The sequence below is a fragment of the Drosophila virilis genome, chromosome 4, assembly GCF_030788295.1.
Source record: "Drosophila virilis strain 15010-1051.87 chromosome 4, Dvir_AGI_RSII-ME, whole genome shotgun sequence".
NCBI lineage: Eukaryota > Metazoa > Arthropoda > Insecta > Diptera > Drosophilidae > Drosophila > Drosophila virilis.
Window position 1 is genome coordinate 13884021 of NC_091546.1, and position 25328 is coordinate 13909348.

A 25328-nucleotide genomic window follows, 5' to 3' on the forward strand; every position below is an offset into this window, starting at 1 on the left:
GTACAAATGTGAAGTAAACTCCAAAGCATCAGAGCTGCGTCCTGGCTAGATATATTAATAATAAATGACTCAAGAATTGTTGAACTAGTCCATAAGTCTAGAAACTCATTTTTGATAAAGAGATAACTTAATTCTATGAAGATATTGGAAAGATCATAATAAATCACATTCAAGAATTGTTGAACTAGTTCATAAAAAGGCAAAATCACATTTGCTGTAAACGAAAGTGAATTCCAGCCAACCAGCCATAATAATGAACCACATTTTGGAATTTTTGAACTACTTTACAAGCTGAAAGTTCACGTTTGATTAAAAAAATGACAGTGCAAGTCATTTTGTGAATAAAAACAATAATAAAATGCAAAGAATCACAACAGTTCGCGCATTTATGTAGTTGAATTTGGAGTACAACCCCCGCAGCTTGCGCCTGCTTATTATCAGTCGATTGCTGCCCAGTCAAGATGACTAACAAGCTGTGTGCTTTGGGCCCGCTTATCTGAACACTGGAATGAAAATGCCAATAAGCTCTGCCCTGATTGATGGCCAACTGCACTGGAAGTCAGCTACGAACAGAACCGAACTGAACAAAAAAGTGTTTTGGCAACGATAAGGCTTAGTAGACAAACTGCTGTGCTCCATACAGCACAAGCATTGGCAAGAGCCATGCGGCCATACTATGAAGATCCATGTCGCTATAGTCATCATCATCACCATCATCGCCCAAGTAAGCATTCGAGACGTACACAAGAGATTTGATCAACGCATATCATTCTCTAGATGGCCAACAATAATATTGTATATATATTTATACTTTTGTACAGATATCGAGATTGATGTTTTCCCCGGCTGGGGTGGCTCATATTATCCGCCGCCGGCTGCTAGGCCCGAAGTCGTCATAGTTAGCCCAGCTACCAACTATATGCCCCTGCCTGGTGGCCAAGCGATGATGCCTCAGCCATACAATGGCACGTCCATGGGCGGAGCGGGCTACTATCAGCAGCAGCAGGGCTATCAGTATCAGTATCAGCAGTACAACACTCCCCCCTATCCACAATGGTAGACAACGCGGCCCACGCAATCGAGTGTAAAACTATGAATTATTATGAAATATGTTAAATATTTGTGTATATCGCGAAAATAAATTAATCTATAAGTGGCAATTATAAAGCATGCCCTTTAATTGTGAAACATTTTTTGCTATGAACCGGACTTTTTCTAAGAACTTGCAAAATCTTGAAATATAGCAAACTAAAGATATTTTTAAATTTCACAAATTTCACGAATTTCGAAAAAGTAAAAACTGTTGATAAGTGTGACGGATCATATTACGAACCAAAAATCTTTGTGGAACGAGAGGAATAAGACCACTCTGTAAAAATGCATTTCAACCATCTATTTTATTTAGGCTGCTTCCTAGACAACTTAATTTAATATGTGTCGAAGAAGTTTTTTTTTTTAAAAGGTTCCCAAACAATGATTGTCATCGATATGTTTTCCCATTCTCGTTATATTGATAATACTATATGAATTTTTTTATTTAACTCGAACATTTTGAGAGCAACTCGCATTGTTTATACAGATTGGGAATATTTCACTTTTTTGATATATCATTATTTTAAAAGTAGAACCTTCTGATCTTGTATCTATACAGATTACATTGTATCTGCTAGTCAAGCACTCTAATATATTACCTGTAAGTACTTGAGCCTATTATTTTAATTTCATGTGAAGTTATTTGCTTTTAAAGGACTGCCGCTATAAACATGAAAAGTTTGCTTTCAATCTCATGATGATAGTGTATCTGTCGTTTTTTATAACTTTCGGAAGCAATTCATTATCTTTTTACTATAAGTAAACATTTTTTTGGCAATGGTATTAGAATATCTTATCATATTTTGCACTTATTGTATTCTACGTCGCCATTTAATTTAACATATATGCTTGTTGACAATGGTTTTTTGTGTGTCTCTCCTGGAACTTATTTATACTGGAAGTTATTTCATTAATTCTAATCGATGACATCAAACCCAGTCAGCAAAGTGAAATCAATGACATTGATAATCAGTTGAAGGCCAGTCTTTAAGTCAAACTTAACTTCTAGCTGGACTTAATTTATTTCCGGAAGATACATTGATTTTCTCAGGAAATTATTATTAAATAATATGATTCATATATCTTTGTTACCGTGCCTGTTGCGATTCGCGTAAAATTCCAAAATTTAATAAAACAACACATTTTGCTTGTTATTCCCCTCTGGCTTTTGGCCGCCCACACTGGAAGTTGTTTATCAATGTTTATCGAAGACACCTAAAACCACCTGACAAGATAGTGAACTAAGCCCCCAACAAAACAAAATAAAAAAAGTACCGACCTGGTCAAACCGCCGGAAAGCTGTCCGCTTAAATATGTTAACCAGTTGCGAAAGAAATTCAGTTAACGCCCAGCGAAAGCAGAGTCAACTGCTTCTATACCTAAATAAAAAGGAATATACATTAATAAGGAACCATGTCATACTACGAGGACGAGCGCCGCCATCACCATCACCATCACCATCATGGTGGACGTCCCATTGTGGAGGTGGATATTGTGCCACCACGTATTCCACGGCCCGTTGTTGAGATTGATGTCGGCTCGCGCTATCCCTCCTATCAACAGGAAGTGGTAGAGGTGATCACACCAGCGGCTGTCTACCAGCCTCCGCCACCACCACGCCCCATTGTCGAGGTGGATGTGATGCGACCCAGTCGACCACTAATCGAGTTCAACATTGGCGGACGTCGTCCCCCCCGCGAGGAAGTTGTCATTGTGGAGCAACAGCGGCCTATGTGGTAACAACTGGGCGTGGCACTTAATTGGAAAACCATTTGAAAAGTTCCTTGAATAAGTTAAAAATAAAATAAATCAGAGATAGTAATTACTCTTTATTGAAATTATATTATCGTGTGGTCTGAAAAGACAAAAAAAAAGTAAATATATATTTGTTATTTGTCACTTGTATATGAAATTAAAATCTTATGTAAAAGTTGCCAACTATCATGCATGAGTTCTGTTCCGTGTTTCCTCTTTCGATTGTTACTAAAAGCTTTTTATAAACAAAAGGGACATTACAATATGTTAACGCCAAAGCGTGATAGCCGTGGATATTACTTGAACTCATGAAAATCGCAAAGAGGGGCGAATAAAATCTTTTGTTTAATTAGCAGTGGGCGAGTCATCTAAAATCTACGTTAACCAAAATTGCCTCAGTTCCAGTCAAATCCAATTGTATATTTACATCGTCACTTGGCTTAGTTGTCAATAATGATGATCTTTGAAAGAGCTCACCGGGTATTAAACGCAAAGTTTCGTATAACCGTCGAATAATTTATTTACCAATCTTTTCGGCACATTTCGAAAAAAAAGCCCGAGATGATCATTGATGACGATTACTTAACAAATATAAATTCTAGAATGCGATCCGCGAGTAAAATGCCGATGGGTATCATTATGATTAGATTTTGAATTATTTGCGTTCGACCAAATGGATCACGCATCCAGTCTGGTCGACCGCGTGTTACAGGCCGAGCCCTAGCCAACTTGACTTTGCTCAACTTGGAACCAGGGCCACCAGCATCAGCCCAAGTGGTCTCTTGTCTATTCTTTTGGTTCCAAGCTTGAGAGTTTTCGTTTCTTTCTAATAATGAAATGAAAGAAACTATTGTGATTATTGGTATATTTATGTAATGTTTTCTTTTAATTATATACCCGAAGTGTATGACCCTCGATTTATCTTGAGATTCGGTTCTCCATCTGCCGTAGCTGAGCTGTTTATTTCGGTATTCTATTAGAATTGCAAGCCAAGATTTAGCGACTCATATTGAAAACAAATGCAACAAACCAATACCATAGCGAAAGACCTTCCGAATCTGTGTTATTTTGATTTGAGAGTCTATCTGAATATGCCAATTCTTTAGCCCCGAGAAGACTGAGAAAATAAAGTTAACTAAATTCAGGCAATAGAAAATTTGTAGGTAAGCAAAAGGCTACTGCGTGCCATCAAGGCCAAGTTGTAAACCGTTTGTCAATTGATAAAATTAAAAACTTGCACAAAAAACAATAATATGGACAAATCCTTAAATTATATAAACAAAGATAACAGTGCATTACAACATTATGTAAACTATTGAAATGTCAACGAATATAGCGAAAAGTATTTGATTTAAATCAAATGTTTCAATATGTTTCCTAAGCACGGAATACTGAATACTAATTCGTGGCTTGGCTTAAGATACACATGAGTCACTCGCGTGAAGGCAATGCACATATCTTGACTCGCCTGAAGCATTTGGTAGCGTCTCTGCGTCTTATGTATGAATCACAGCAAGAATGGATCCATCATTAAGGCAATTCATCGATAAGATACCTGAAGGATTACAATAAACTGATAACGACGAGTGGTATATATTTTGCGTTATAAATTCAACAATTGCATCGAAGCTGACACTCAGTAACGAAACGAACAACAATCAAGGAATACCACAATCCAACGAGATGGCTGAGATTCAACAGGTCAATATTCAATGCGAGTGCTATCATCGCCATGGACCCCTCTATGTGCTGCGCCCCTGGGCCTGGGGTCGTCCCTGCCGTCGCTGCCGACGCATGATGGATCGCAATGTGGTTGTGGTGCCCACTTCTGGTGCGGCTGCCGTAACAGTGACACCCGCCATGACCTCGACACGCCGATCACCAGTTGTGGTATCCACAACCACCACCCAGGCGGTGCCGGTGCAACAGCAACAGGTGGTCCTGACACAGCAGACATCCTATCCTGCGACTCTGCCGCCCACATACAGCGAAACGGTGGTCGTCGGCTAAAGCAAAGCCAGGCTTAGATTGATGCGGATTTGAAGAGATTTAAGAAAATATTAAAAATAAAGCAATAACTTTTTCAAATGAAAACTGAATATCTTAAAATTAAATTCAATAATTTAATTAATATCAAGTCTGACTAGCTTTTGCGTGCCTAATTTCAAATAAGAACATCTATAATTGATTATCAAATTGATAAATTAATAAAACAGTCGATTCAAGTTGCTCAAAGTGATATCTTTCTATAGAGAAAAATATAATAAAAATAAATTTGTAGTAAAACAACTAATTGAAACTTTAATTTATAACTTAATTTTATGCTAACTGGGGAGATAAACCAATAAGAATTGGTCTAAACATTTAATGGGATATTTGTTTATCTTGTTTCTCGATAAACACAACTCATGCTTCGGAAGTTCTAATTTTGATTTAATAATTCTAAAACTTTTTTAGGGCTTTTCATCCTTAAAGTCCTCTCATAAGTTAGAGTTCACTTTTGCCGTGAGCTTGAAAATTGTCGTTAAGTCTAATTCTCTCTACCTCTGCAAGTGCAACTGACCGTAGAGCAAAGCGTGAGACTTTAATTCTCAAGCCAATCGCTGTCTCAGAGCTTATAGATAGTGCCTTTGGCCCCCTGTGAAACATTTATCAGCACGCGACGTCTTATCGCTGAATGCGCATGAATCACTGCAAACATCAAGTTATCGATAACAGACGTAAGGGATTACGATACCGATAGTTACAAATTTCACACTATAAATGCAACAATCGCGTCGTAGCTAAAAATCAGTTAGCTATCAGACGACAAACGAGACATTCTACAGCAAAACATGACCGTAGTGCAACAGGTGAACATAAGCTGCGAATGTTATCATCGTCGTGGACTTCTCTATGTGCTGCGTCCCTGGGCCTGGGGTCGTCCCTGCCGCCGCTGCCGACGCATGATGGATCGCAATGTGGTTGTGGTGCCCACTTCTGGTGCGGCTGCAGTAACAGTAAATGGCGGCATAGACAGAACGTGCGTGTCCCCTGTTGTTGTGTCCACAACCACTCGAGCTGTTAACGTGCCACAAGTGGCTGTTGCACCAGCACAAATGGCCATCGATTGGCAGGCTACGCAGCAAACGTTTCCCTCGGCACTTCCGCCGAAGTACAGCGAAATGGTGGCCACCAACTGAAAAGCCTGTCTTGAAAAGTAGGACTTATAAAAATTGGAAATTTCTTATATGCAAGATTTTTCAGTGAAAGAAATAATATAATAATTTCTTTTGGTTATCTGGTGTTCTGTAAAGTTTTTATTTAATATAAAAATGTATAAAATATTCAATTAGGCAATACAAATAATGAACTAAATTAATTTATTTTAAAATTTCAAAAATATAAGATAAACATAATATCAATACGTTTAAAATATATTTAAACTATTGAAATAATAATAAAATAATTATAAAATACATTAAAATTAGTTCTGACCTATGACATTCCTTATCGGTGCTTGGAAATGAATCACTGCGAATATCTATTGTTAACCGACATGTGGGATTATTATAGCTGATAACGGACACATATTTCTATAAATGCGACACTTGAGGCGTAGTTCACAAACAGTTACGAATCGAACAACGAACAAGGAATACTTCCACACAAAATATGGCTCAAGTTCAGCAGATCCAAATTGTGCAACATTGCGAGTGCTATCATCGCCGTAGACTGATCGGAGCGACACTCGGCTGGCTTTGGGGTCCCTGTCGGCGCTGCAGACTCATAATGAATGGCAATGTCGTGCTGGTGCCCACCACTGGTGTGGTTACAGTAAGCCCCGGCAAGACCTCGATGCGAGTGACACCAGCTGTGGTGTCTAGCAATACCCAATATATGGCTATGCCACAGCAGGTGGTTGACCCACCACCCGCCTATGCGCCACCAGAACAAACGGCCAGCAATTGGCAAGTAACGAAGCAGTCAAATCTCTCGGATCCTCCGCCAAAGTACAGTGAAAAATGTTAAATGTTACATAACTAATAAGTACTCGAAAATTTCAAGAAGTTTTGGAACAAGCCGCTACAAAATAAAATTGTGATCGTGATATTTAAGAGATTTATTTAATTAAATTTAAAGTAATTTTAACACATTCATTCTGTTTCGAAGCACCTTCGACCACATGTGATACATTTTGAGCATATACTGGGAACTCTGGGAGCGAAAGGGCAAGTGTGACACTTAATTGAAAACCCTTTTGAAATAAAACAAAACAAAAATAGCATTTAATATAATTGTTTGTTGTCCTTAATATATGAAATTAAAACAATTTGTAAAAGTTGCCAACCACCTTGCACGAGTTCTGTTTATGCATTTGTGTTTGCTCTTTCGATGGTTACTAAAAGCTTTTTATCAACAAAAGAGACAATTTAATATTAAATAGTTGAAGAACTTGCGTTATATAGCCTCAGCTCCAACAAATTAATCGATGCCGACATTGGCCAGTTTATGTATAAATTACATAAGCCTCGATAAAAATCATTTAACATCTTTCGCCCCAAGGTTTAAACAATCTGTTACCGTATTGATTGCCGCTCCTGGAGCACTTTCGACCCTTTTCTTTAGTGAGGGAGAGTGGGAGTGGGCCTGCGGTGGAGCTTAGTGTTGTGTCTGAGGGGCGCAACCTTGAAGGTGTTAAAATAACATATTTCGTTTTGGGGCGCGCACATTTTGACAAGCGAATGGGCGTGGCAATTGTTAGGCACCAAATGAAATTAAAACGCGCATAAATTATATGAAAAGGGAGCGGGAGCCAAAAAGCTGACGACGAACGTCAAATCGTTGAATATATTAAGACATTTTGGCGGACTGTTAATTTCTGGCATCAAGTTTTGCATACTTTTGTATGGGGCCCCATCGTGTCAAAGGGGGCGGGCGGGTAGGGCGTTGACTGCATAATTGCTCAATAGTGCGCAGCATTTTGTTTAAGCAATTAAGTAGATTGAAGAGTAGGTGGGGAATGCGAGTTCTGTGATTTATGTGTGTGTGTGTGTGTGTGTGTGTGCGTTTGGCAGCCACGCCCAGCACAGCATTGTGTGCGTGTGTGTGTGTGTGTGTGTGCGCGTATTGCATGTCATTTGATTAACTAAAGTTGTTGTAGCCTGCCGCTGCAGAAATTCGCAACAATTTTAATTTAACGCCCTCATTTGCTTGCCAATGCCACGCCTTAAGCCCACTTACGTGAGTTTAATACCAAGCAGCTGCTGTCACGCTGCATTGTCCTTGCGCAAATTAATTAAAAATTGTTTAAAACCGCGCGTCGCCTTGTCGCTGGGTGGCAAATAAAAATCCCAGCAACAAAATATTATTTACATCACTCGCGTTGCCAGCTCAACATTACGAGGCGTACATATAATTTTCTCATACGCCCTATGCATACAAACTGCATATAAAGAGGGCATATTGATCTCCAAGCCCTTTTAAGCTAATATATTCTTTATCAGCATCAAAAGACCATCTGTAAGCTAGGTAAAAGGTATCATAGATTGATTGACTGATTGATTGTTAGCTAACTGACCGACTGTTGATTGACTATTACCTTACGGATTGGTTTACTGATTGATACCCACTGAATGACAGAGTGATTTACTGACTGATTGACTGTTGGCTAACAGACTGACAGATTGATTGACGGATAGATTGACTTATTGCTTATTACCTGACCGACAAACAGAGCGGTTGATTGACGGACTAACAGACTGTTACCAGGCTGTTATCTGTTATGATTGGGTGATTGATTCATTAAGTAATCGAATTTTAGCTGGAGTGATGGATAGAATGATTGACAGCGTAATTGATGAGCTGATTGCCTGGTTTAAACATGGCTGTTAAAGTATTTGACCGACTGATTGATTCCTAACAGACTGTCCAAGTAGCGTATTTATAAATGGACAGCATGATTACCTACTAACTGTAATTGTCTTTAAATAAAATGGACCTCAATGATTGCATTTGACGGAAGTTTAATTTTCGTTCGAAACTTTTAAATACCCAAATGCTTTAAAAGTATTTAATTTTCATTTTCCTAAAATATGAGCTGCATTCACGTTTATAATCAGGAAAACTAAAACCGTTTAATTATTGATAAATGTGACGTCAGCAGCGCGAAGATGCAAGTGTTTTAAATGTCTCAACAAAGCGCACACGACAACAGCAACAGCAACAACAACAACAACAAAGAGAACAACAATCGCGGGAACTGTGTTAAAACAAAGGCCAGCGACAAGGAGAGACGGGAATCCTGCGGGCTGCTTGTTAAATGAAAATTAATTGGCTACACTAATAGTGTTGCCAACTACTTTGCGCAATTAAAACAAATTGTATGTAACAGATACAAGAAAACAAAAAAGAGAAGAAAGAAACGTCCCAGTGGCAGTTCCAGTCGCACAGTCCAAGCCAAGTTGGCAGACCAGCCGGAACGGCTACAGACTGTGTGTGTGTGTGTGCTTGTGTGTTTGGCTGTGTGTATATGTGTTTGTGTACACTGTTCCGCCCTCCTCTATCCATGCCCCCTGGCATCCAAACTGGCCCGGCTTCATGAAACTTTTCCGCACATAATAATTCATGTTAAACTTGCCCCTGTTTCGTCTTTGGCTCTCGGCGCTTGCACTTTGGGGCGCCAGACGCGTGTTTGGCTATGCTTCATTCACTCATTCATGCATTCATGCCATCAGTTGGTCATTCGTTCATTCATTATTTAACAAAAGCAGCTAACACATAGACACTAACTTATCCGCTTACCGTGCAATCCAGCCGAAGCTAAAAAAAATGGTTTACCTGGCCGTACGTCTAACGTTGAGCCCGAGCACAGGCCAGGCTTTGCTTAAATTGTGCGAGGGTCGATTTTCAAATTCTTCAAATGAATATATATATAAAAGGAGAATATACCCTAAGGGTAGCTGTACTGGCTTTTTGACTTTGACTTTGCTCAGTTTACTCTCTTCGACTATCGAAAATATGCAGTATAAATCTATATATATGTATATGTATATATATTCCTTTAAATGTAAAAACTGCACCACGTTTGGCTAATCTTTATTTGACGTTCTTTAACCGCTTGATCCCCCCCCTCCCCCCCTTACTTTTGGCTAGCTTTCACATCTCTTCTCTTTCTCGCATAATTTTTTGCTATTGTTGTGCATTTTGCCTTCATATGCTGCCACCCTTTTCTCTCTCACTTTCGCTCGCTCCTAACTATGCCTCATCAGACAGCCTGTTTTACCTGTTGTTTTCAAAACAATGAACATATTATGTATATCCCCAACAAGACCATAAACGTTTGCAGCACCGAGCTCCAAGTGTGAGGAGTATGTCTGGGCTGGGTAACGGGTCGCCGAAAACAAGGTGCTTCCGCCGTCGAGGGAGTATCAGACATCCTCAGCAGCCCCTTCTCAATCCACATACATATGTTCTCAGACCCAGTAGGTCTTGCTCCATTTTCTGGCTGATTTGAGAACTTGGTGCTGCCTTTCAGCCTTACATTTCTTTTGTTTTCTTGCGCTCCTTTGTCTGGATTTTGCTCTGTGTGTGTGTGTGTGTGTGTGTGTGTGTGCGGCACCTGCTGCGACCCAAAGCAGTAATTCATTTGCTTTTATGGAATTTTTTGTTTTTTTTTCTTAGAACAGCTTTGCCAGCCTTTTCATGGCAAACCCCATTTTTAATTGTGTTTCCGGCAATTTTCACTCTATTAAAAAATTTAGTTTTAGCCAAATGAGAGTCACATTAAAGTCCATAGGCACTGCCTGAGAGTAAGTCCAAGTTACATTGTCAACTTATCAACAACAATATCAAGAACAAATTCATTTACTAGACACAACATCATCATTATCGTCATCAACTTAATAATGCTCGTCAGAGTCATCATCATCATCATCGTCATTATCGGCATTGTCTGTTGGTAAACCAAATTACATTAAAAGCTCGATGCGAACAACATAAATCTGAGCCAGTTGCCTGAACAGCAACTGCTACAGGCAGAGGCAGAGACAAAGGGGAGAACTGTCATGTCTCAATCAAAGCATCTCGTTGCATATCCTCACTCACTGTCTTTTTCTCTCTTTCTCTCTCTGTTTCTCTCGAGCTCAGTCTCAAGTTGTGTTTGCATTTGGATTTTGTGGGGATAACAAAATTTACAGCAAAATACGTACACGAAAATTGGCAAGCTGGCAATTTTTTAAACAATACAAAATTTAAAACTATTATCAAGCTGACTTTTAAATACCCTGCCTAATTGCAATCGTGTAGTTGTGTTCAGAGAAGTATATCATTTTTTTATTCAACAAACGTGAAGTGTAATTTTGACAGTACACTTAAGACTAAGATTCCTTGACTTTATTAAAGCAACCTATTCCGACGTCTCAGTCGATCTCTTCATATGTCAGGAAGATAGGAAAGCGATAAGAAGGCGATATTGCTACCTATTCGCGATAGCTGCAGCTTTCTTTCCTCTTACTCCTGCGCCATTAAATGCGATCATTAAATCGTAAGACCCCTAGCAAAGGGTAGAATAAAAACCGCAAATGTTGGAAAATATTTGGACCTGTGCCACGCCTAACCAAAGCTCAATGCTCTGTTGTTGTTGTTGCTGTTATTGCCCATTGAGGCATGGAGCGACGGCTGGGACCAAACTGGAGACCAAATTGTAAAGCCCGGCACGGTCTGCCATAGTTTAGTTTAGCCCCAAAATGCATGAAATGTCTGTTCTAATCCGGAAATTAAATTCCATTTAGAAATTTCGTATACAAAATAGTTGTCGTATAGGTGAGTGTGTGCGTATGTGTGTGTGTGTGTGTGTGTGTGTGTGTGTGTGTGTTTGTCTAAGCATATCTGTAGCTAGAAATATATATGTATGTGTGTGTATGCTTAATTTATGGAGAGCAGTCAAGGCATAGAAAGCTAGCTAAAGGCCTCTGCTGGACTCCCTTGGCACAAATGTGAGTCAGAGATGAATTTAACCTGTTAGTTAATGATTGCAGCTCAAATTTTGGGAATTATGAAATTCAATACAAATTGACGAATTCTATTGAAATCTGAAATTTCAGATATCTGAAGATGCAGCCAAAGGCTTTAGATTCAGACCTTAATAAACTCTGACTTAGTAATTTAATCAATTATGTGCATGTGAAACATGGCAATATACCAAGGAATTGATGTACTCAATTGATATTTTGATGTCAAAACTTACGCAATATTTGCAACTTGCAATAACACAAAATAAATGTTATACAATTTTCCTTTTCTAATCTTTGAAATTGAAATGTATTTAATTACCTTAGTTGACTTCAAAAAAATGTATTTTCTACACAATGGGTTAAGTTAAAAGATAAGATAAAATTAACTTACATTTTAGTTGTACAATTAAAAGGGCAATGGAAAATCTACAGCAACAAATAAAAGATTGACTGAAACGGCTACAAAAATCTTTGGACAGGTGCACAAAATGTTTGACAGAAAGCAGCTCGGCAACTTTCGTATTTGCCAGCCAATTTGTGTAGCTATCTAATAAAATGACAAGCAGGGGGGGGATGTGGGGCATGGAGTGCCTGAGGATGGGGAGGGGCGTACAATCACTTTTGGATACTTTGGGCATAAAAAGTGTCAACTAATCAAATGCTAGAATACGAATAAAGAAAACAAAGAACATTGCATAAAAGAGCTGAGAGGCGGCAATCAAAATACAAAAGTGCTGGCAATTTGTGTACTAGATGATGGGCGCATTTGCCACGCCCCCCAATTGCAATACTCACATGTATGTGTGTGTGTGTGTGTGTGTGTGTGCCTCTAATGCGACAAAGCCATTTAGTTCATTTGTTTTGCGTGCGCAATAAAATTTTTATCATTTTTTATTTGTTTTTGTTATTTTTTTTCTTTTGTATTTTTGTATATTATATTTGCGTGCGCGCGTTTTAAAACGCGCGCAAACAGCGCGAAAGCGGTTAGCGATTCGCATGACAGCAAAAAATGTTTATGGCTTGTTATTTGAGCATAAAAGCATTTGCAAGTGAACAAGAGAGTTGCCACAATGCCGCCCGCACTCCCACCCACCCCTTTCTGCACACATATGAGTGCTCAAAGAACGTGACACTCTTTATATGAGGCGCAAATATGGCCCCACATAGCCCCTCAAAAGGGAATAAAAACAAAAGCAAAGATCATTTGAAAGAGAAAACCAAACAACACAAAACTGTAGAAAATAAAACAAAAGACAATGAAATTGTCAAAATATGTGAAACGGGACACGCATCAAATTCTGAAGAGCTCTATGGGGGGTTAGGGACAGAGACTTAGGCGTTGCTCCTTGTTATAACAAACAAATAAATTTATGTGCGCCATTTACAAATGAATATGAGAGTGGGAGCGAGAGAGAGAAAGAGAGGGAGTGCGAAAAAGATAGAGAGTCAACTTCAGAGCCAATAAAAATTACAAAGCAAGTGCCAAGCAGTAGAAACTTGCAAAAAGTGTCGACACTTGGCCCAAAACGCTAACCCTTAAGCCAGGCGCCACGACACGTACGCAGCCCGGCTGCAGGGGTGTGCAGCGCGGGATGTGGTGGGGTTGGTTAGCGGGGTGCTGCTATAATACCAGTGTTAGCCAAAAGGTCTCAATGGCCAAAGAGCGTGACGCAAATTGCTAACAAGTAATGGCAAATGAAAAGCAAATGAAAACCAAAAGCGAACATAATAAGAAATGTTGTCAGAGTAGCAGCAGCGGAGCAGGGGGCTGGCGGGGGGTGCTTGCCGCCTGCTGAGGTTAAGCAGTTGAGTCGTGAGGTTAGCGCCATTGACCGGAAATGTAAAATGCACTTAGCCGCCGACGACGACGTCTCGCTGCTGGCCCTCAAACTAAGCTCAGTCCAAAAAATATCGCTATCAATAAATTCGCACGTAGCTGCCAAGTGCTGAAAGCATTGCAAAGCCACTGGCGTAGCCAAGGCGGGGAAGAGGTGTACGAGGGGGGCGTGGGCATGGGGTTTAGCTCTGCTTGATGTGGATATTTTCGTGGATAATTGCAAAAGCCAAGCCAAAGCCATAGCAACTGGCAGCCAGCTGCAGTTTTTCGCATTCAACGTTCTTCTGCCTGCGACTTGCAATTCGAGCTTTGAAACAAACACGCGCCATAGGCAGGGACGCAAGGGGGCTTGCGAGGGGTTTCGACTATCCATATGTAGCTTTCGGTATGGGCTGGATGTTGGGGCTGCTGTGTGGTAACTGCTTTTAGCGAAAATTGCTTCATTAGAACTGCGACTGCAGCGAAATTCACTTGAAATTCCTCGACTCTCCGATTCGGTTCCCATTCACTGATTGAGTTTTTGTTAAGGCAACAAATTGAGAAGAATGCGCCCTATACATACATACACATATATATATATATATCTACATTTATAAATGTCTAGGTATTATTCAGTAATAGCTCAATAAGAAGAGCCTTAAGTGGTTGTTGAACTTGCTGTTGCAAGTCGGTAAAAGGCGGTAAAATACATTAATAGCGCATTAAGGCAGACATTTTCAATTCAATTAAGTTCTTTTATTCTTCAAGATTGGTAGATAAAAAGATTATATAGAAACCTATAAGTTCACTGTGCTAACTATGACTCCTCCAGTTCTAAATATAAATAACTTGTCATGAATTGAAAGGAACTTATAAGAAAGCCTATTAATATTAGATAAATATTTACTCCACTGCTAAGTGTAAAAAAAAACTAAGGAACTAAGGTTTGATTGCCATAAGGCCAGGCATTGTTTCAGGTTGAGAATATTTATTAATAATTATTATATTATATTAAACTAATAATGAAAATTTGAAGTTAGCATACTTTCAGGCTAATTGATACAAAAAGAAAGCGCTGCGTGAGGCAACAGACAAAGCCAAATGTGGCAAGCTGACTAAACAAGTTGTTGCTGCTGTTGTTGTTGTTGTCTGTTGTGTTGTTGTTGCTTGGCTCGTTTGCATTCATAAATCAAAGAAGCATGTGTCTGTCTATCAGAAATGGAGCCACCCAAAAAATGGCCAAACAATGGAGCTGCGCAAAAGATTATAGAGAAAAGGCCGCACAATAAATATGGAAATATATAGTATATAGAAAAATGTGAAAGCAACAACAGCAACAGCAACAAATGGGGCATAGATTACACATGGCCATAGAAAAATGATACGCCGACAACATAAAACAGATGCTGCACTGCAGAGCGGCTAGTATTGTGAGGGGGTGTGTGAGTGTGTGTGTGTGGGGGGGAGGTAGCTCGCCAAAACGCGCGTTCTCATCATTTATAAATGCTCGCGGGAGCTACAATTGGCAGTGGGGAGGGCTAAGGAGGTGCCCCTACACATTTTGGACTGTAGGTCAAAATGATGTTAGGCACGAAATCCGGTTGCTGGTTCAAGTTCCGGGCCCCTAATCGCGTTACAATGAAAATTGATGATGATGCTACATGTGAAATGCTGCCGGCGCACGCCCCGACCCGAACCGGTCCGGCCAAAACCCAAAAATAAATAAGAACTATGCAACATATTTTGTTGCTGCCACAAAGTGGCCCAAGCGAATGCGAGTCGTGTCATTGACTTTGTTGCTGTTGCTGTTGCAGCCACTTAAATTCAATTGCCAAGCCAACAAGCAGCTGCAACAGCAACAGCAACAACAGCCACAACGGTCAACGGTCAGTTGCAACGACAACGGGCAGCTGCAACAACAAACTCAGCGCAAATATTGTCAAGCTAGTCGAGTGGCGCGTCGGCGGTCGCCAGTTAACAAAGTTTTGCTTCCAAAAACCAAACCAAAGCAAAGCCAGCAGCACCAACAACAACAACAACAACAACAGCAACAACAACAGCAACAACAATGGCAGCTAGTCGCATGCAGCCTGTTGGCTACTTAACTGCCAACCAGGCCAAAAGTGTATGCTATAAAAATACGCAGCTCTGATACTATCTCTGTCGCCCTCTACTTCTCTCTCTCTCTCTCTCTCTCTCCATATGTGTGCGTGCGTAGTTGAGTGTGTAAACAACAAGTGTACCGAAAACGTGGAACGCATTTAATTGAATTGAAAAACTAAACAGCTAGCGAAAACAATGACGTTTAGCTCATGCTTAAATACTCTTAAACAACTAACAGCAGCTCTTGTTAACATCTGTTAACTATGCTTTACATATCAATGTAATTAGCTACAGCAATTATCTTGCAACTCAGCTAATAGTTGTATACCTCCAGCTTTTAAATGTTGTAAATGATTGTGTCCAAAAATATATTTTGCAATTAACAATTATTTGTTATATAAATATTTTATTGTTAATGTTGCATTTTACATAGTATGCGCATTCTAAGTCCGGCTGAAACTGTGTGTGCTGTGGAATTGCCTCCAGCGAATAACCTATTTTTTAGCCAAATATTTAACTAAATACGGAATTTGGCCTAAGAGCGATTGCACTTTTCTTTTTTCTTTTATTCAATTAATTTTTTAGATACATTATTTTTTTAATATTTTACTTGAAACATTTTTACATTTTCACAGTCCTATATCTACGACGATTCAGTTTACAATATAATTTTTCTATGTAAACAAAATTTTCTTCTGATTTAATCTCACGGCTAAATTGAGTTCCACATTTCCCAAACGAGAGACTAGTGAGTCTTTACCTAGTGAGTTTTTATCCTAATATAAGTCGCTGCCCATCTCTTAGTTCCTAATTTGTTGAGGCTCTGCGCTTCATCTAAATTGAAGGCAACTCTGTGTGTGGTAGGGTATATTACAGTTTTTAGCAATTGGATATTGAGCGCGCGGCGCAACAACGTTTCCAATTACATACTTGATGTTTGAGGTGAGCGTGTGTGTGTGCTCGTGTGTGTGTGTGTTTGGGGTATGCATTGACTGGTGTGTTGCCATGTTAAGTAATATGATGAGGCTTAAACCTGGCCAAAAAGGTATTATCCACGCAAAGTCAATTAGAACGGCAACGCCGGCTGCCCATTTGGCCAGGTGCAGCCTCGAGTTTTGGCTGCAAAACGAGCTATAGTTAAAAGCAGCCCACGCGGGCATAGGGTCTAGAGCCGTGCCGCGTTGCCTGCCATCAAAAAATTGTATTTGCCGTTGGCATATGGATGCCTGAGCGCGCTTTAGAACACGCTTTCGCCAAACGCCAAGCTTTTCACATGAGCCGCGCCGCCAATGAACCCCATCGGGACGGGATTTGTGGAGGGAGCAGGACTTATTTGTCAATTTGCCTGAATTGAAATATGCCAGGCAACTAACTGCCTGCCTGCCTGGCTGCCTGCTGTTATCCATTTAATGCCAAAATCTTGACTACCTGGGCTAACTGCGTGGTTATAGCTATAGCCCTCATGAGTTTACTTTTTAAACGGAAGTTTCGTGCAACACCAAATCTCAATGGCTCCCCGAAAAGCCGAGTGCCGCAAGCTGAAATATTTAGAGCGCATTATGGACGCTCAAACTACAGTTGAGCTCCAGGCATTTATCGTAAACTTCAACTGCCTGTGACGCGTCAAGGATTTGCCAAACATTTAGCCAACATGACACTTCACAGCGCCCCCGTAAAAGCCAATCCCCCTCTACATACAAAGAGAAATACACACTCACATACACACTCAGTCAAAGCCAACCCCATAGAAGGGCCACTTTTTGGGGCGACTATATCAATATGGAGCATAAAAAACAATGACAACTCTGTTAAAAGGGGCTGTCGCTGCTCGCACTGGCTGATTGGTGGGGTCAAAAGTGGGTGTCAGGCGTGGTAAGAGAAGGCAGGCGGCCCCAGGAACAATGCGAAATGCTAATCCAATTGTTGGGGCCTAACCGGATCCACATTTGGAAACAGCAGCGGAGCAGCTGTAGCTAAATAAGGATTGGAATGTCAATACACTGAGAGAAAAATAACAGTCGATTAAATCGTACAGATACAGATACAGATACAGATACAGATACAGATACAGATACAGATACAGATACAGATACAGATACAGATACAGATACAGATACAGATACAGATACAGATACAGATACAGATACAGATACAGATACAGATACAGATACAGATACAGATACAGATACAGATACAGATACAGATACAGATACAGATACAGATACAGATACAGATACAGATACAGATACAGATACAGATACAGATACAGATACAGATACAGATACAGATACAGATACAGATACAGATACAGATACAGATACAGATACAGATACAGATACAGATACAGATACAGATACAGATACAGATACAGATACAGATACAGATACAGATACAGATACAGATACAGATACAGATACAGATACAGATACAGATACAGATACAGATACAGATACAGATACAGATACAGATACAGATACAGATACAGATACAGATACAGATACAGATACAGATACAGATACAGATACAGATACAGATACAGATACAGATACAGATACAGATACAGATACAGATACAGATACAGATACAGATACAGATACAGATACAGATACAGATACAGATACAGATACAGATACAGATACAGATACAGATACAGATACAGATACAGATACAGATACAGATACAGATACAGGATTGTCGTATTGTAGATTAATAGATTGATGGATTTTTGGTTGACGTATTGGTGGATTGGTGGATTAATTGAATAACCTATTTATGGATTGACGCCTTGATGGATTGAGAAACTGGCAGAAAGATTAAGGGATTACAGAGCGGGATACAAATACAAGGAGAGTGAGACAGAAACATAGAGAGAGGGAGAGGAAAGGGCTGACAGATAAGAAAGATAGAATTAATTATGTCGCATACAAGCTGTTCTTGTCGTTTCCCTTGCAAGATATCTTTCTGTATCTTTTTGTCTTAATTTCTCAGCTTAAAAATTGTATTTTAATAAATAAAAAACCGAAAGATTAAATCAATCAAAAAACAACTAAGTGACAATTTGCAGTGTAGGAAAACGACATTGGCCACGTCTCGGAATCGCCAGCAGCTAGCTGAATGTAATAAACATAAATAGGCATTATTTATTTATGTGACCGGCTGGAACTTTGGGGCTTACTTCTATTTGATGATGTATTAATTTCTCTCGATATGATTCCCCAGCAAATATTGGGTCGGGAGCTTGTGTCTGAGTCTGTGCCTGTGCAAATTTGCCTGCACATTTGGGCGAGGCATTAGTTTAATTGGCCTGGGCTTTGTGAAATTGGCCAACTCGAATGCGGCTTCTGCTGATGCTGCTGCTGCGACTGCTTGTTCTGCTGCTTCTTGGCCTAATTGCACTTTCCGCTTGAGGAGCTTTCGCTTTCCTAATGGCACGAAACGACTTCAAAGCAGTTTGGTGGGGGTAAAATGAATTCTGGGGCCTGAGGACGCTTAGTTTTTCATTAGCCACGGGGCTAAGCCTTTTGATGACCGTCTTTTAAGTCTAATTAACTGCTAATAGGCAATAAATCATTATTACTCAAATTTCGAGTTGACCGTGCTGAACAATAAAACCGAAACTAGCAGACAGCCGCCCGGCCCCTAACCGCACATACACACACACAAACACACACAAACACACAGGCACACATGCATAGAAATAAATTCATTAATACACGAACAAGTTCGCTGAGCGACTTGCTCAATACACTGCAAATGTGTTAAAGCAAATAGATATTTCAGTTCCATTTGGTTTCAATAATAGAACTTAGACTAGAATACACGAAAATGTATCTAAAAGTATTGTTAATTTGAATTTTCATTATTAACCATCTGCTCTGCCAAACTAAACAATGAGTTTCAATTCAAATTCGTTTTATTGTCAGAATAATAAAATCAATCAATTGCAACCTTTTTCTCAAATATTAGTTGAGGAAATAATTTTATAAGCATAGCGTAACTATTAGTTCTTTGTTTCTCAACAAATCCTTTATATTTCTTGATTTCCTCTCCATGTGTAGCCAGCGTCTTCTTATAGCGCATATAGCCAGTTAACCCATTTGCAGAGCCTAAAGTGTATCATAATTCATAAATAAAGTGTGACTAATGCCAATGGCGACGCCAGTGACAACAACAAGCGATAACAAGAACAACAACGAAGACGACAACGACAACAGTTGAGAAAATGTAACTGCAATCCATTAAACAATAAAATGTATTTATTATTTATTATGATTACACTTTGGCATTGTTTTTGTGTGTGCGTCTGTGTGTGTGTGTGTGGGTGTGTGCGCTACGATTTAAGTGGTAATTACAGTGTTTTTTTTTCCGGCCACGCCCCACACATATGACGAACGCCACCCGCCCACAAACAAAGCAAATGGAAATCATAAACATGAAAAGCTAAAAGCGCCTGGCAAATGAGGCCGAACCGACTGGCCAAAGAGTGCGCCAGCAGCCGGGGAGGGGCTGCCGGGAGGGGGTTGAGATTCGGGAGTAAGGCTGATTATAAGCGTAAAGTGCTGCGGACGGACAGCTCGGCTCAAGCGAAACAAATGCAATAAATGCGAAGAAAAGGACCGAACGCACAAAAGTAGGCAACAAATGGCGACGACAACTTGCGATGAGTATGGGCTGCACACTGGTGGGTGGGCGGCACAGCATAATAATAATTCGTAAATTGATTGTGTTTAGTGAAGTTTGAATAAATTCACTCAAACGGGCAGCAGCAGCGGCGGCAGCAACTAGAGAAGCAGCGCAGGATAATCCACTAAAATTTACAACAAACGGAAACAGCAACAGGAAAGCAAAATAAAAGCGATAAAGGGAGAGTGAGCAAGCAAGAGAGAGAGAGAGAGAGAGAGAGAGAGAGAGAGAGGGCGCAGCTGAAAAGAAAGCGTAGCAAAATGTAGCAAATAAAAATAAATTTTGCTGGCAAACTACGGACTCAGACGCAGACACACACACAGACAGAAGCTAAGGCAGCGAACATATGCGCGTTGATGAGTTACGGGCGGAGCGGACGGTGCTGCGTGCTGGGGTGGGCCGGGGGGGGTGGGCGGTGATAGGGGGCATAGCAACGCAAAGGATAACGCGCACAGAAGGCGGGACAGAGCAGCGCTTATAAATGAAATAAAAATGGAAAGCAAAGCAAAACTTATGACTGTCAGCAGATAAAGCAAAAGCTACCAGCCAGGAGCGAGGCAGAGCTAGCTAGGGAGAGAAAGCGCGAGGAAGAGAGGGTTCTCAGAACAACGATGATGCTGCGGCAGCTTCTTTCCACTCCTTTCCCATGCCTGTCCCTTTTATGCTGTGCTGCTATGTCGCCTCGCTAGCCGGACTATCAAAGTGAAATGCTAAAGCAGCCAAAAATCCACGAAATAATGGCAACATAACATGAAACAACTGTGACAACAAGAACAGCAGGACGAGGCGGCCAGTTGTTGTAGTTGTTGTTGGTTGGGTGAGCAGCTGGAGTCCATGCAAGTGATAGCGCACACAAAAATCCTTGCTGGCTTGCCACGGTGTTGCCATTGCCATTTCGTGTGGCATTTGGCATCATCATCAATATGGCTAAAAGGACAATGCGTTAAATGCGCTACACACACACACACACACACACTCGCACACGGAAGGGAGCACTCAGTGCTGCCACGCGCACAATCCCCCCCACTCCTTTTCAGCTTGACAGCTGCCCAGTGAGTGCGCATATTTTGAAGGCGTTTCAAGCCTGTCACAATTGCGCACACACACACACACACACACACATACACACACACACACTCAAAGAGAAAGAAAAAACGCCATTAAAGGACTTTGCGCACACTTTTCATTGTTTGCCAATAATTTTGCGCCTATTTCGGCTGAGATAAAGAAAAGCGTCAGGCTCAGCAGCTCAGCAACTGCAGCACCTGATTTTGATTTATGTACAGTAAACACACGATAAATGCAAAACCAGGCGCTTAATGCTTTTACTCAGCGACAGAAAGATTAATCAACGCGCGCAAAAGTATGCCATGTTATTTGATTTATACACACAAACATAGCCAAGACACAAAGTACGCATAAAAAGCATTGCATACTTTTAGCTGCTGCCAGCGGTTTGAAGCTGCGCTTGGCATATGCACGGCTTGAGCCACGCCAAGAACCACCCAATGTCAGCCCCAGCCAAACGCTCGCTCGCTGCCATCGACAGCCCATAAATATGCATTGTGTCACATTAGGTGTGCGTGTGCGTGTACGTGTGTGTGTGTGTGTGTGTGCATGTGTGTGTAGTTACTTGTCACTGGAGGTTAATAGATTTTCTTTAGGAAAAGCACTTGCAAACTGCATGTCACGATGTCAGTGCAAAACATAAAGAACTGCCAACTCTCGGGGTAAATGGAGGCGACGCCAGTTCTCAGGCCTGGCCTGGTCCTTACCAAATGCCAGACAGTCGCTTCCGGTCGGCCTAACACATTGATAAAGTACACTTTGGCTAAACTTTGATACGTCTGCAGCGTGATTTAAGCATACTGAATATTCTTAGTAGCTCTTAGAAAGTTTTATATGGCCTTAATAAATCTAGATCTATAAGCTGTGCTCCTCTAATATTTGTGTATTTTATTTTATGATTTTGTTTGTTATTTTGTTAGATATACTCTGCAGTTTTTATACTTCTTATCTGCTGAAAAATAACAACTTTACAAGTTCTGAATCACATTTTACTAATTTCATTTCATTTAGGTACCTCTAGTACCTTAGCACACTTTGCACCTGACGATCTAAATACCCCAAAAATTCTTATGCCTATTTCTGCAGCATACTTTTACATAATACTTTTACATAATATAATAGATAAATTTAAGTACATGCAAAAAAGTGGGCTTAAAAAATATGTAAAACAGACTAAAAATATAAATAGATGTGTGATAATTCTTGCCCTAAAATTAATAGATTAAAATAACTAAAGTTTTTTTTACAAGCAAAAACGAGTGAGGTTTGACTTAAAAATGAATTTCGCTACTTGGCCAAATCTGATGAATTTAATTGCCAAAACCCATTTCAAATGCTGCTGGAAACTGGTCAGAGGAATTGGTATTGTGGTCCGAGGAAGATGGGGGGAGGCTTTTTTAAGACGTTTTGGCTATTGCGTGAGCATTCACTTTTTTAGCCTGGCCGCTTGGCCGACTCCAGGCGCACGCCTTTTACTTTTGCCAGGGCCACAAGGCTGCCAGAATCTTTATTACAATTTGCTGGAACAGCAGCAGCAGCTTCAGCTACAACAGCAACAACAACAACAACAACAACAACTACAACCACAGCAAACACCACCTACACAATAACAAAACGGATAACAACAACAACAATAAAAACAACAAATGGAAAGGCAACAACTTCTCCGGCAGCAGCTAATGGATTCTATTTAACTTCCACCGACTGCTAATGGATTTTTCTTGACCCCAAATGAAAATGCGCATCGAAATGCGATTGAAAAATGCTTATAAAAAATATATATATATATATATAGAAAAGGAAAATGTTAAAGTATAATGGAGCAATGAGAAAAGGAAAAAAACACTGGAGACTAGCAGCAGCAGCAGCAGCAACAAAGGCTAAATGAATTTCCGAATGCCAAGTGAAATGCAATGCTTGAAACTCTTTCCATGGAGTAGGAGCCGAGAGGGGGAGTATGTAGAGGGTAGGAGTGCAAGGGGCTTCAAGTGGAGCGTCAGGTAGAGCGGATATTTTGTATACCAATAAAAGTTTTGGCCAATTGCTCGATTGCAAGTTCAAATTTTAACTGCAGTTTCGATTGGAATACCCTGTAAACTAAGAAACAACAAAGAGCTATACTTTCCTAAAACTCAGTTAGGTAAAAGAAGCCAGGTATAAACCATTTAAGTAAGTATTTATCTAATCAGAAATATTATCTAATCAACATCAACAGTCGAGTAGAACCAGCCAACTAGTTCAATCATCTATTTGTGTTTATACACACAGCATATTTGGTATTTCGTTCCTTTTCCCTTTTAAGAGAATTGTTTTTAAGATTCTGCATATGCTGAATGGATTTTCTGAAAATTCAATGAATATTATATTTTAGCAAGATTTAAAAAATAAATATTTTTTTATGAAATAACAAAAAATACAAAAGAAAATAAAAAATAATAACAAGTGATTAACATAAAATCAATAAATAATATAAAAAAACTTAAATAAATTAAAGAAAAATTTTATAAAATAAATATAAAAAAAGGGTTTCAATCGCGTTTTATGCTGCAGAATTTTATCTGTTAACGAATCTTTCCTGGTGTATAATAAAAATATATATGTAGTCAGGATAATAAGTAATAGTGGTACAGGGTATCTTCTAGTTGAGCACCCTTACTGACTGACTTGAATTTCCATTGGCTATACGCATAAATTTCCAACTAGATGACAAAAGCTGGCAACACCAAAAAGAATATTTTTAGTTTTTAATAATTTCTTGACTTGTTCAACTACCTTTTTTGCGGTTTCCTCTTCGTCCTTTTGTGCATGAAATGAAATTGAAATTAAAATTGAAATTGCCAGGGCAACTGTTCCCAAATAAAAACAACAAAAACAACAACAACGATAACAGAAAAGAAGTTGGTCCGAGCTAATTATTACAAATATTTCTTAATTTTATATGAGTCCCAGGCGCAAAAGTTCTGCTTGAACAATTTTCTTTACGACTTGAAGGCCTCAAATTATGTTAAATATAAGAAACGAGCGAGCTACCAACTGTTTTCTTTGGCTTTTCTTACCTTCTTCTTTGTTTCCCCCTGTTTTGCCTTTTCACTCATTTTCTTCTACCTTTTTTTCGTTTTTTTTTTTTTTTTTTGGGTGTAGGTGGAACAATGCAACACTTTTGTGAAAATTCTCTCACCAAAGCGACGAGAGAAATAAATCAACTTCCGCTTGGCTGGCGAAGCCGCAACCTCTGACATAACTGCGAGGCGCTCAGCCAGTCATCAGAAATTGAAACTGCCCACCTGAGCGGACTGCGCATCCGGAGCGGACAGACAACATATAGAAGACGTTATGCACTGAAAGAAATTAGCATGCATTTCGTGCTTAAATCACGCTCTCAACATCGAGACAAGGTAAGAATTTTTCTCTCTGATCAAAAAACCTAGAAACTTTATAATCTTATAGCGAAAACATTTTCACAAGGTTCAAAATCCTTTTATATAAAGGATCCTGTGAGCAAAAGAAACATAGTCACTCTTATATTGAAGCCCTTATCTCAACCATATTTTCTTAAAGTTCGAAATGTAAACACATTCCTTGTGCTTGCTTTGAGTGCAATTGAAGCTTGAATTAAGCATGTAAATTCTTGTAAAAGTTATTATTTACTTTAAAGCAAGCCTGTTTTCAATTTGTATATTACAAAAAATGTTGACTAGATTTAAAAGTGGGCAATACAGAAATATATATGAAGAAGAAAAGAATGAATGAAGAATATCATCTTTTCTCTGAGTGTATTAGGAGTTTTGGAATCGGAGTTCGGTTTCGTAGCTGGAAAT

The 25328-nt window shown here is 39.7% G+C and overlaps 5 protein-coding genes and 1 long non-coding RNA gene across 6 annotated transcripts; 5 read left to right on the forward strand and 1 right to left on the reverse strand.

Annotated features, from left to right (window-relative positions):
* Positions 1-567: 567 nt before the first annotated feature.
* Positions 568-1180, forward strand: LOC6627403 (uncharacterized). The gene is made up of 2 exons (XM_002051878.4): positions 568-724; positions 822-1180. Exons 1-2 carry the CDS (start codon positions 664-666, stop codon positions 1058-1060), a joined length of 300 nt encoding a protein of 99 aa, XP_002051914.1. The 5' UTR covers positions 568-663; the 3' UTR covers positions 1061-1180.
* A 1252-nt stretch (positions 1181-2432) lies between these two features.
* Positions 2433-2933, forward strand: LOC6627402 (uncharacterized). The gene has a single exon (XM_002051877.4). It carries the CDS (start codon positions 2506-2508, stop codon positions 2830-2832), a length of 327 nt encoding a protein of 108 aa, XP_002051913.1. The 5' UTR covers positions 2433-2505; the 3' UTR covers positions 2833-2933.
* A 414-nt stretch (positions 2934-3347) lies between these two features.
* Positions 3348-4038, reverse strand: LOC116651643 (uncharacterized). Its single transcript, XR_011416692.1, has 3 exons — positions 3884-4038; positions 3745-3820; positions 3348-3673 (listed from the first exon to the last, which is right to left on the reverse strand). It is a non-coding gene; the product is annotated as an uncharacterized lncRNA (long non-coding RNA).
* Positions 4039-4473: 435 nt separating this feature from the next.
* Positions 4474-4941, forward strand: LOC6627401 (uncharacterized). Its single transcript, XM_002051876.4, has one exon. It carries the CDS (start codon positions 4531-4533, stop codon positions 4855-4857), a length of 327 nt encoding a protein of 108 aa, XP_002051912.1. The 5' UTR covers positions 4474-4530; the 3' UTR covers positions 4858-4941.
* Positions 4942-5655: 714 nt separating this feature from the next.
* On the forward strand, positions 5656-6173 carry LOC26530374 (uncharacterized). The gene has a single exon (XM_015173322.3). It carries the CDS (start codon positions 5682-5684, stop codon positions 6027-6029), a length of 348 nt encoding a protein of 115 aa, XP_015028808.1. The 5' UTR covers positions 5656-5681; the 3' UTR covers positions 6030-6173.
* Positions 6174-6501: 328 nt separating this feature from the next.
* LOC138911202 (uncharacterized) lies at positions 6502-6858 on the forward strand. Its single transcript, XM_070208939.1, has one exon. The coding sequence runs from the start codon at positions 6502-6504 to the stop codon at positions 6856-6858; it is 357 nt and encodes a 118-aa protein (XP_070065040.1).
* The last annotated feature ends 18470 nt before the right edge of the window (positions 6859-25328 follow it).

Coding starts and splice junctions, on each gene's coding strand:
- LOC6627403 (XM_002051878.4), top strand. CDS start 664: ATGCGGCCATACTATGAAGATCCATGTCGCTATAGTCATCATCATCAC. Junction 725..821: donor TCATCACCATCATCGCCCAA/GTAAGCATTCGA, acceptor ACTTTTGTACAG/ATATCGAGATTGATGTTTTC.
- LOC6627402 (XM_002051877.4), top strand. CDS start 2,506: ATGTCATACTACGAGGACGAGCGCCGCCATCACCATCACCATCACCAT.
- LOC6627401 (XM_002051876.4), top strand. CDS start 4,531: ATGGCTGAGATTCAACAGGTCAATATTCAATGCGAGTGCTATCATCGC.
- LOC26530374 (XM_015173322.3), top strand. CDS start 5,682: ATGACCGTAGTGCAACAGGTGAACATAAGCTGCGAATGTTATCATCGT.
- LOC138911202 (XM_070208939.1), top strand. CDS start 6,502: ATGGCTCAAGTTCAGCAGATCCAAATTGTGCAACATTGCGAGTGCTAT.